We start from the raw sequence: 12516 nt of genomic DNA, 5'->3' as shown, positions 1-12516 counted from the left end.
TAAGTACCTAGTAAAGTTTGATTTGTTAAATCAGACCATAAAAGAAAAATATAAATACTGTATTAAAAATTTTGTTTAAATAAGTTTTTAAATGTAATCAACATTAATCAAAGACACTCTTAAAGGTGGCCACTAAAAGTTTCTAAACCTTTAACTTTCTAGTTTAATGTTAATATTTTTAAATTTTAAAATATATGTACTGAATTTTAATTTTTAGAACCAAAGAAATGTTTGAATAAATTTTTCTGCACATAAAAGCCACCCTTAAGAACATCAAAAAACTCACATTGACACTTTCTATAGCACATATGTTTATTGAAGTTTATATTGATGTTTTCAAATGAGAGTTTATTACAGAAGGAAAGTTTGTCATGTTTATTGAGTGGCTGTCCCTGGGATCTCAGCTGTTCAGTATCCAAAGAGAGGGTTTATCTATTATCTAATTACTTATCAAAGAAAAATCACTCTCCAGTAGTGTCTCCTCAACATCACTATCAAAGTACCAAATAGCCCACAGCTCTGGAAGGCACACCTTCATTCTTCCAACAAATGTGATTATGCATTTACAATGTGCTAGGCAATATATCTATACCAGAGGATTAGGCCCCTCCCTACACTCAAAATGTTTGTGGATTAAACCATTTAGATTCAGCAAAATTCACAGTGTATTTATTTTTTTATTTTTTTGAGACAGGGTCTCCCTCTATCACCTGGGGCTAGAGTACAGTGGCGTGATCACTATCTAGCTGCAACTTCAAATTCCCCAGCTCAAGGGATCCTCCTGCCTCAGCCTCCCAAGTAGCTGGGACCTCAGGCGTGCACCACTATGCCTGGCTTCATAGTATATTTATATGAAACAAATCTCTATTACATCATTGCTATATCATTTTTGTACACACAGATATTTTTAAACCACCACAGGTTTCTTAAAAATGTAAAATTTCATTTTTACCTTCTTTTCTTTTCTAACAACAGTTTGAAGGTGGATATTAATTCGAGATAAGATGTAGGAGTCACATAATTGTATCTTTGAAGTTCAACATAGAAAGATGTTGATAAATTTATAGTAGAAGTGTGGAAGCTTTTACACATGTCGATACAGCCATCTCGTATTTCCTCTGACATTTCAATTTCTTCCAAGAATCGTGAGGCAACTGCCTGTAGTGCATCTTCAGGCCATGACTAAATTTAAAACAAATGCTTTAGCACTTTATCAAGGTTACTAATATGAGTCTATTACTACTGCATCCCTTTACAATTTATGAATATTGGAGATGGAGGGAACAGTATGAGGTATGGGGTGGGAGAGACACTTTCACAAGGAACTTCCCCCAAGTACTTGCATGCTTAGGGCAGGGAGCCAGTAGCCAGCGCATGTAACATTAACTCTTCATGGTTTGTTCTGGATTAGAGAAATGTTCATGAGTGTTGCACAAGCAAGGAAGGGGAAAGGAACTAAACTTAGGGAATGTCTATTTCTGTGTGCATTTTACCAGTATTATCTCATTTGATTCTCCTACTAATTCCCTAAGGTTCTGTAGGTATCATTCCTAAAATAGCTTCCAAATCCTTTCCCTTCTTTCTGTATCTACCACAACAATCCCAATTCAATGTCTGTTATCATCTGCCTGGAATATTCCAATAGTATCCTAACTGCTTGCATTCTCTACACAGCTGCCAGAGTGATCTCTCAAAATGTAAATCAGCTCATATCACACTCCCCAATTACAGCCATTTAAAGACTTCCAGCATTCTTAAAATAAAATCAAAGCCAGCTTGCCAATCTCTATCTGATTTGGCCCTTCCCACCTTTCTGACCTAAATTATCTCCTCCCCCTGACACCCATTCCTGTGCTCTTGTCACCCCGATTTCTCTCACCCTCTCATTCATTCTGTCCAGCCACTTGCCTTCACTAGTTTATCCTCTCTGCCCAGATCATCTAGGTATTGGCACTTTTTTGTCTTTCAGGTTTCCTCTTAAAGGTCACCTGTTCAGAAAACCTCTCACTCCCTATATGCTACCCCATATGGTAGAATTATTTTTTGCTAATTTGTCTGCAGAAAGTAAGCTCAAGGAGAGCAGAGGTCTTTTCCATTTCATTTGCTTCCTCATCTCCAGCTTTTAGAACAACACCTGCTACAAAGCAAGAAAGAGTTCAATAAATATGCTTTGCATGAAATAATTTTACCAGGAAGTGGAGGTACAGAGAGGCTATGAAAATTTTTGAAGGTTATGAATGCTTGTGTATTAGATCCCATGAGTTTCCTACTGTACATGTGGAGGATGCCTTGTGGCACACTGTTGACGCTAGAGGGAGAATTAAATTACTTTTCACTCTGAGCCAGCTGCTCTCCCTTTGCTACTTCCCTTCCTCACCCCACCCCCCACCATCCATGCGCTGCCTTTGCCTGCTCTTCTCTGTGCTTCCTGATACTGAAGTTTACTACAAAAAGCATCACTCCGGCTTTCTTCCTTTTGACTTCTGTTGGGTTTAGCGAATGGAAAGAGATGGAGGGTGGAAGAGAGAGGGAGGTGGGTATTTAGATCCTCTTTCTCTTTCTAGCAGTAGCTGAGTTCTGGGTTTCTGGTTCCTGTTCCTGTCGGGAAGCCCTGCTTCCAAGGCTCTGAGCTCTCTCTGAGCTCCCATGATACTCCTTCTTCTCCTGTGCTTTTACACCCAGGTATAGACTTCCTGCTATTGCTCCACCACTTCCTGAGTGCTCCAACAACCTCTCTTGGCTCCCTTAACTCTGCCTACACCTCCATGAACAGTCCCTTTCTTACGCCTTCCTCAGTGAAGGCATCAAGTGTGCTTTCTGTTTCCTGTCGGGACCCTGACCAATGGCCAAATTTATCCTAACACTTTCTATAATAATAACACATTTACTCTTAGTTAAATATTTTTCTATTATGATTTCATATAATTATAACTCCATTAAATACATTATGATTAATCAGAAAATTCTGCTAAACTACATTTTTGGAGGGAGACTAAAAAATAAGTCACGATGATTATGAAGGTTCAACATTTCTAGAAGTCTATCTAAAATATACATAGCAATACCTGAAACCAGTCAATGGTACAGCAGTTAACAAGAGCAGGGAACTTTCTAAGCCGATTCCGAAATGCATCTCCAATGGGACTCATGGCAAGGACCACGTGCAATTGATTGCGGCAGCGGTCAATGAACATGTTGAAAAGAGCTATGGGGCTTCCATCTGTTTGCTTGGTTTTATCTCGTTGGCGATCTAACTGACGCATCTTTTCGCATATCTCTTGCTTCTCATCTAATGCGAAGAGATTTGGAATCTCTCCGGCATTTAGCAGATTGTTGACATCTTCAAGAAATGACTCTTTTTTAATCTGAGTATCTGTAAACAGGAAGACACCCTGCATGTCACCTTCAGCACATTTCCTTAAGATCACTTTTAAATCTTCATGCCACTCAGTGTTACCATATCCCTTGGAGATTTCAACCTGGAAAACTGAATAATCAGCCATGTGGGCAGCTAATCTGGTGACAGACTGCCTTCCACTCCCTCCCACCCCAACCAGGAGAGCATGGCTGCGGGGCTGCTTCAGGATCCTGGAAATTCTGCTGATGTGCTCTATGGCAAATCGAAATAGGACGAGGTTCATGGGTTTTTTGCTTATATTGTTGTATTCATCTAGGTGAGCTTCTACTATCACTCGAAGATTATCCACATCTGAGATTTCTCTGTAGTTGGTATCCTCCCTCTTGGGATCATGGAAATCACAAAACATTAAGCTGCGTAAATCGTCTTCTTCCACCACTCCATCTTTATTAAAATCCAGACGTTGAAAAAGCTCATGAAAATCTTCATACATATAAGTTTTCAAAATTTCTTGAATGTAGCTGATAAGCCAACTTCTGTCTGCATTATCCAGGAGGCGATCATAATATACTCTAAGGACCTGGATAATAATTAAAAAGCAGCTTTAGGAATTGATTCTTCTTTTGATTTTTTTAAGTTTTATAATTTCTGTGATAATTTAAAGTAATATAAAAAATACTCTTAGAACATTTCTATGGGTTTTATTAAAAGCATATCCAATAAGGACTGATTCGTAATGATGTTTATTTTAAATATGAATTTTGACTATATATATTTGTATTAATAAACAATTACATTCAATTATCAATAAATGAAAGGTAATTTGGGGGAGCTGAAGTAGACTGTAGAGATGCAAAGAGAATTAAGACCTCCAGAAGGGAAGTGACTGCCTTTGCTGGCCACTTAAATGTGGATACCAGAGGTAGGTACTGGTATCCAGGGTTTCTCAACTCCTTTCCTGGGATATCTCCTTTTTCTAAGACAGATAATATGTTGAAAGTTATTAACAAATCAACAGATATTATTTTTTTTTCAAAAAGCACATTTTCTAGAAGAGGAAATGTCTTGGGTAGAGGGGGAATTGTTTTGGATATTTGTTGCTTACTTTTGTTGTAAGTCATTGCAGAGGGTAATCAACTAAAATGTTAATAAATCTCTGGTTATATGCACATGTTATGAGACTGCAATAAATAATCAGGTTTGCCACATACAACAACTATTTCCTCAAAGTAGTACTAGTGTCCCAGGGTTACAGTCTGTTTTGAACTGAATGTGTCCCTCCCCAAATTCTTATGTTGAAGCCCTAACCCTCAATGTGACTATATTTGGGAATAAGTCTTTTAAGGAGGTAATTAAGATTAATTGAGGTCATAAGGGCCCCTGATCCAACAGGGCCAGTGTCGTTATAAGAAGAGAAAGAGACATTAAAGTGCACGCTCTCTTTCTCAATCAATCTCTCTCTCTCTCTCTCTCTCTCTCCTTGAGGAAAGGCCATGTGAGGACACAGAGGGAAGGTGGCTTTCTGCAAGCCAGCAAAAGAGCCCTCAGAAGAAACTAACACTGATCTTGGATTTCTGGCATCCAGATTAGTGAGAAAATTAATTTCTGTTGTTAAGCCAATATTAGTCTGTAATATTTTATTATGGCAGACTAATACACATATCATGTAAGCAATGCATATTTTGTCAGCAGAACTTTGAGTCCTGCCTCTGCTCTGCCATTTTGGGCAAATCACTTAAACCATCTGCATCAGCTTCTTCACCTATAAAATGGAAGTAGTACTACTTTGCAAATCTCATAGATTTATGGCAAAAATGAAATGACAACATTTGTGAAAACACTACACGATTGAAATATATAACTATTACAAATTGCCCTAGCATCAGGTTAATGGTATTCAGGAATCATGATTTTAGTGTTTTCACTGTTGTCAAATTGATGATTTGGTACCATCATCCCTTTTTTCTTTGTGACGGTGGCTGCATAGGCAAATGGTTTTATTTAAGCCTCCCCCATACTTCAACCAGTTCCAAAGCTATTTCTCTATGAGAAAATCTAATTTGCCAATGTATGCCAGTAGTAATTTCCTTGTATTGAAGTACTGAAGACCTCGGACAATATTCCTAGGGGAGAAAGGAACTAAATTAAGAGGATCCCACATATCAGGATTAATGCCTACGCATGAATCAAGTATATTATTATCTGACTGGCAGTTTAGCAAGTACCTAAGGCAGTGTTTCTCAAAGATAGTCAACACAGCTACACTTGAATCACCTGAGGTACTTGTTAAAATGCAGATTCCATGGCCCCACACTGGACCTGCTTACTTAAAAACTTTCAGGATAGTACCAGGGAATATCTCTTCCCCTCCTTTTTTTTCTTTTCCTTATATAAGGGACAAAAATCATAGGTGTGCGGTTCAAAGAATTTTTGCATATTTATACACCCATGTGACTACTAACAAGGTCAAGATGTAGACCATTTCCAGCACCTCAGCAGGCTCCCTCATGCTCAGTCCTGTTGATACCCTGCTCTCCTCCCTCTCCAACAGGGAACCATTATTCTATCACCACCTCTCACATTTTTAAAGGTTGACATGTAAAACTTTCTATTATAAATCTAAATAGTTGCAAAGGATGTAATTTCTAGCACACATATATTGTAATTGGTGCTTTAACTTTATTTACCTCAAAATATTGATTGTAGAATTTAAAAACTGAGATATAATTTACATACCATAAAATTCACTCTTTTAAAGTACAAAATTCAATGGTTTTTATAATATTCACAAAATTGTGCAACCATCACTACTACCTAATTTGTCATCATTCCAAAAAGAATCCTGGTATCTAATAACAGCTACTTCTCATTTCTTCCTCCCGTCATCCTGTGGCAACCACTACTTTACTTACTGTCTCTATGGATTTGCTTATTCTAGACATTTCATATAAATGGAATCATATAATATGCGACCTTTTGTGTCTGGCTTTTTTCACTTAGCATAATGTTTTCTAGACTCATCTATGTTGTAGGATGTATCAGTATCTTTTAAGCACTGAATATAACTGCACTGTATGTAAATATCACATTTTGTTTGTCCACACATTAGTTGATAGATATTTGAGTTGTTTCCACTTTTGGGCTATTATGAATAATTCTGCTAATAATATTCATGTATAAGTTTTTGTGTGGACATGTATCAATTTTGGGGGTATACAGCTAGGAGTAGAATTGCTAGGTCATATGGTAACTCTATGTTTAACCTTTTGATGAGCTACCAAATTGTTTTCCATACTGCATTCCCACCAGCTGTGTATGAGGGTTCCAATTCTTTCATATCTTCACCAGTACTTGTTATGCATCTTTTTGATTACAGCCATCCTAGTGGATATGAGGGGTACTTCACTGCAGTTTTGATTAGTATTTCCCTAATGACCAATCATGTTGAACATCTGTTCATGTGCTTATTGGCCATTTGTATATTATCTTTGGAGAAATGTCTATTTAAATCGTTTGCCCACTTTTAACTTGGTTGTCTTTTATTTGTCGAGCTGTAATAGTTCTTTATGTATTCTAGATACTAGATACTCAGAAGATATATGATTTGCAAGTATTTTCTCCCATTCTATGAATTGTCTTTTCAATTTCTTGACAGTGTTTTTTAAAGCATGAAAATTTTTAGTGTTGATGAAATTCATTTATCTGGTTTTTTTGGGGGGGGCGGGTTCTTTTTACAGAGTACCTATATTTAATGAGCAAACCAGGTTATACATGCACTAAAGTTTGAGAGCCATGGAGAAGCCAAAGGGAATGAGAAGTAGTAAGCCAGTTGTATACCTTCAGAGCCATTTAGTGAAATTACATTAGGTTTTCTAGTGTGGTAATGGTGTTTGAAAGGAAAAAGATACCTAAAATAGTCTCTGACATAAATTAGACCCTAAAGAAATCTTTTTTGAATGAAACAAAGCACAAGTTAGAGTGTTGAGTTCAATCACTTCATGTTTTTTGAATGTTGAGAATAATGTGCCAATCAATGTTCTTGGCACTGCAGATAAATTAGTGGAATAAAAACGGGAGAAATCTCTGCTCTCGTGGAGCTTGCATGCTATCGGAGGGAGGTGGACAATAAACATCACAGATGCATTACATAGCCTGTTAGAAGTCGATAAATGTTATGGGAAGAAGGAAAATAAAACAATATGAGAAAGACTGGAACTGCTAGGATGGGGGTGGAGTGCCAGGCTGTAGTATTAAATAGGGTGGTCAGTACAGGCCTCATTGAGAAGGAGAAATTTGACGGAAGGCACAGTGGGAGGTAGCCAGAGGATCAATACTTGGGGGCAAAGCATTCCAGGCAGCAAAAACAGCCAGGAGGCCTGTGCTTCTGGTGAAGGGCAGATAAGGGGGTCAGAGCAGATGATAGCCTAAGGGGAACAGAGGAAGAGATACACAAACCAGGTCCTATGGGAACTGGACTTCTAGTCCGAATTCCTCTGGATGAAGTAGAGTGCTATTGCAAGGTTTTGAGCTGAGGACTTAAATTCATTATGTTTTATATACCTACATATAAATATGAAGTAGTCAACCTCATTAAATGCCCAAAGAACTCAACAACCATTGTCAAAATTCAATAATTGGATATCCAAAGCAGTATTGAATCTGAAAAATGCTAAAAAAGTAATTGTATATACCATAAATACACAACAACATATATCAACTACTCCCATGATTGGAAGAAAGCACTGGCATGTATAATCCCAAGTGACAGAGCATGTCAGGTAGTAAGCCTGCCTTCCTTTCTCCCTTTATGTACTTGCTCATTCACCAATATTTATTGAGTGCTTTCTGTGTGCCAGGCACTGGGGAAAGCAGTGAAATAATAAGGTTGCTGCTCTCATAAAGCTTCTATTGTAGCAAAGACAATAAGTAAGCCAAAAATTTAGAAGAGGGAAAGTGATGTTCAGTGTTATAAAGAAGAATAATCAAGGGAAGTGATAGAACTGAGGGGTGTAGGGATGGCCCAGTGCTGGCTTATGTGATAAGAGATATTTGAGCTAAGAGGTCAAGCTTTGGATAATGGAGAAGAAGTGCTCCAGGCAGAAGAAATATCAAGGGCAAAGCTCTTGAGGTGGAGGAAGCTAGATGCTTCCTAGAATAAGATTCTCCCATGACTAAATGCTGCCTTAGGTGATACATTCTGCTATGGTCTGAAGTTTACGTTCTCCCAAAATTTGTATGTTGAAATCCTCACCCCCACCCACAGTGATGGTATCAAAAGGTAGGGCCTTTGGGAGGCAATTAGGTTATAGGAGCAGAGCCTTCATGAATGGAATTAGTGGCTTTATAAAGGAGCACAGAGAGCCACTTGGCCCTACCACCATGTAAGGACACAATGAGAAGACACCACCCACAAACCAGGAGACAAGCCCTCACTACACATCATATCTTCTAGCACCTTGATCTTGGACTTCCCCCCTTCTAGAACTGTGAGAAATAAATTTCTGTTGTTGATAAGGCTACTGGGTTTAAGGTACCTTGTTACAGCAGCCCGAACAGACTGAGACACACTAGTTCAATGAATTCAACATCATCTTCCCCTCTAGCCTCTCTCCCTCTCCAGCTTTCAGAATATTTCAATTACTCATGTGGCCCACCAAATGTAGTGCCTATGTCCATGTCCCAGAATAAGGGTCCCACCAAGACAATTAAGTAACCTATAATGGAGTGCTGTACAAATCTCCTATCATCTTTTCCAAAGAATCAATTTTAGAAACTTTACTGTGGCCAAAATTTCTAAGTGGAGTGGATCTTCACTTGGACACATACATGAATGTGTGAGGATTCAGGAATTCAAATTGTGTATCTAAAAAGCCTAGAGAAACTGGACTTTGAAAAGACCTTTTAAAACCAGGTCTCTGTAGCACATGGTTTTAACATAGTGGCATATTCCATTTTCCAGGTTTCTTAACTACATTATTCAAATTAAAATAACTATATTATTTTTATGTTAAAAATGGAAGCAAATGTTTTCTCCCACTTTTTCATATTCTTTGCCCATTTAAAAAATATTGAACTATTATTTTTTATGCATTATTTTTTATATTCTCTCTTTCTCTTTCTCCCCCCTCCCTCCACTGGTTTTTGCAAGAAAATGCTCATCCACATACCTATTCCAAGAGAGCATAAATATGTTTTTATATGTTTCTATGCTCTCAAACTATGAATTTGCAAACTGATTTGCTTTGTAATTCTTTTGGCATCTAGTAAGACTACAAATAAGTAATGTAAATAAGTATATTTACCTCTTATAAAGACATGTTAAAAAGTGTTTCATCTCAAAATTATTTAAGGTCAAACCAACAAAGATCAAGTCACTTAAAGGAGGTTGACTTAAAGTAATATCTACTTTGAAATATCCTATAAATCAACAGAAATTCCTGAATATGGGAGGTAAAGTGTTTTAAACATCACAAAATATCTTTGTGTTAAATATTTAAAAAAATTATTTTGATCATTGACTTTTATAATGCCAAATAGCTGAATACATTTCAGCAATATAAATTGCTGAATATTTCTATTTTTAAAATTTTTTAAATTTTTTTTTTTGTGTAGCAGCAGGGTCTCATGTTGCTCAGACTGGCCTCGAACTCCTGGCCTCAAGTAATCCTCCTCCCTTGGCCTCCCAAAGTGCTGGGATTATAGGCATGAGCTACCACACTTGGCACTGAATATTTCTTTTTACACAGTTGTTTCTTGTATAATCACATTTCAATAACATGGAAATTTACCTCATGAACCCAAAGACGTTTAATCACATCTTTGGTTTCTGCTGTTTCTGGTCTTGACAAACAAACACCTTGAATGACACGGGAGAAATCACGGAGATTGAACAAGTAGTGAGATTTAGCTGGAGTAGGCAAGAGGTTCTTCATTGCTTCTTTATATAGGGTCATTGTGCCATTTACAATTTGTGTGGTCAAATCCAGAAATTCTTCTGGAAATTTATAGCTTAAAATTATTTTTTAAATAAAAAGAAAAGAAAAATGTTAGCAAATGTAGAATTATGATACATAAATAATATTTAGCATGACCAACATAAAATTTTAATTTTGATTAAATCAATTTGATTTATGAAATTACCATTCCTTGTTATAACAATAGTAGATTTTTACTTCTTTTAAGGCTACTTTCTATTAGCCATTTTATGTTATGTCCAAAGGAACCTTGTGAACTAAACTGAGACAGTTTAATGAGCTTAAAACTACTTGTAAAAGTAAACAAAAGAGCCAGTCAAGAAACTCAGATTGTGTAATCGCAAATCCAATATCTACTAGAGAAATGCTTCCCAGCCTCTTTCATTCCCTGGCATTCTCAATTGCATATAAATAGAACCCATAAAAAACATTGGTGAAACAGGTATTTTCAGAGAGAGAAAAGGAAGAAAATAAAAATACATTTAAAAAACTGAGGAAAAAAGAAAAAGGAAAAGGAGAGTAAAATAGTGAGCCAAGATAAAAAGGACAAAGCTTATGATTAGGTAAAAAGATCATGGGGATGCTCATGGGTTGGCAGAATCAACATTGTCAAAATGTCTATACTACCCAAAGCGATCTACAGATTCAATACAATCCCTATTAAAATACCAACATCAATTTTTGCAGATCTAGAAAAAATAATTTTACGCTTCATATGGAATCAGAAATGACCCTGTAGAGCAAAAGCAATCTTAAGCAAAAAGAACAAATTGGGAGGCATCAATTTACCAGACTTCAAGCTATACTACAAGGCTATAGTAACTAAAATAGCATGGTACTGGCACAAAACAGAGACATAGACCAATGGAACAGAATTGAGAACCCAGATATAAAACCATCCTCATACAGCCATCTAATCTTGACAAAGCAGACAAAAACATACACTGGGGAAAATAATCCTTATTCAGTAAATGGTGCTGGGAAAATTGGATAGCCACATGTAGAAGACTGAAACAGGATCCACACCTCTCACCTCTCACAAAAATCAACTCACGGTGAATAATAGACTTAAACCTAAGGCATTAATTAATTAATTAAACTAATTAATTAATAAAACTATAAGAATTCTAGAAGAAAATGTTGGAAAAACTCTTATAGACATTGGTCTAGAAAAAGAATTTATCAAGAAGACCCCAAAGGCAATCACAGCAACAACAAAAATAAATAAATGGGACCTGATCAAATTAAAAAGCTTCTGTACAGCCATGGAAACCATCACAAGAGCAAACAGATCACCTATAGAATAGGAGAAAATTTTAGCATGCCACACATCCAATAAAGAGCTGATAACTAGAATCTATATAGAACTCAGGAAAATCAGCAAGAAAAAAATCAAACAACCCCATTAAAAAGTGGGCAAAGGACATGAACAGAAACTTTTCAAAAGAAGACAGAATTATGACCAACAAACATGAAAAAATGCTCAACATCTCTAATCATCAGGGAAATGCAAATCAAAACCACAATAAGATATCACTTAACTTCAGTGAGAATGGCTTTTATCAAAAAGTCCCAAAACAATAAATGTTGGCATGGATGCAGAGAGATAGGAATACTCATACACTGCTGGTTGGACTGCAAACTAGTACAACCTTTGTGGAAAGTAATATGGAGATACCTCAAAGACCTAAAAGTAGAACTACCATTTGAGCCAGCAATCCCATTATTGGGCATCTACCCAAAGGAAAAAAAGATATTCTATAATAAAGACATTTGCATTCAAATGTTTATAGCGCACAATTCACAATTGCAAAGACATGGAAACAACCCAAGTGCCCATCAATACATGAGTGGACTAATAAAATGTGTTATATGTATACCATGGAGCCCTACTCAGTCACAAAAAACGATGGTGATCTAGCACCTCTTGTATTATCCTCGAAAGAGCTGGAGCCCATTCTACTAAGTGAAATATTACAAGAATGGAAAAACAAGCACCACATGTACTCACCATCAAATTGGTATTAACTGTTCAACACTTATGTGCCCGTATGGCAGTAACATTCATTGGGTGTTGGGCAGATGGGAGGAGGGAAGAGGAGATGGTTATATTCCCACCTAATGGGTGTGGTGTGCACCGTCCAGAGGATGGACACGCTTAAAATACATTATTTTTAAATTACC

The 12516-nt window shown here is 36.9% G+C and overlaps 1 protein-coding gene across 1 annotated transcript in view; it reads right to left on the bottom strand.

Annotated features, from left to right (window-relative positions):
* DNAH7 (dynein axonemal heavy chain 7) overlaps nt 1-12516 on the bottom strand; it is a 238249-nt gene that overhangs the window by 103454 nt on the left and 122279 nt on the right. The window contains exons 39-41 of the mRNA XM_069469091.1: nt 10147-10366; nt 3066-3938; nt 953-1182 (exon numbers count right to left, since the gene is read on the bottom strand). Of these exons, the coding sequence (XP_069325192.1) occupies nt 953-1182; nt 3066-3938; nt 10147-10366 (1323 nt within the window). The remainder of the gene's footprint in view (nt 1-952; nt 1183-3065; nt 3939-10146; nt 10367-12516) is intronic.

The sequence above is a fragment of the Eulemur rufifrons genome, chromosome 1, assembly GCF_041146395.1.
Source record: "Eulemur rufifrons isolate Redbay chromosome 1, OSU_ERuf_1, whole genome shotgun sequence".
NCBI classification, from domain to species: Eukaryota; Metazoa; Chordata; class Mammalia; order Primates; family Lemuridae; genus Eulemur; species Eulemur rufifrons.
Note: the sequence above shows the minus strand (reverse complement) of the source record. Positions and strands in the feature narration are given on the sequence as shown.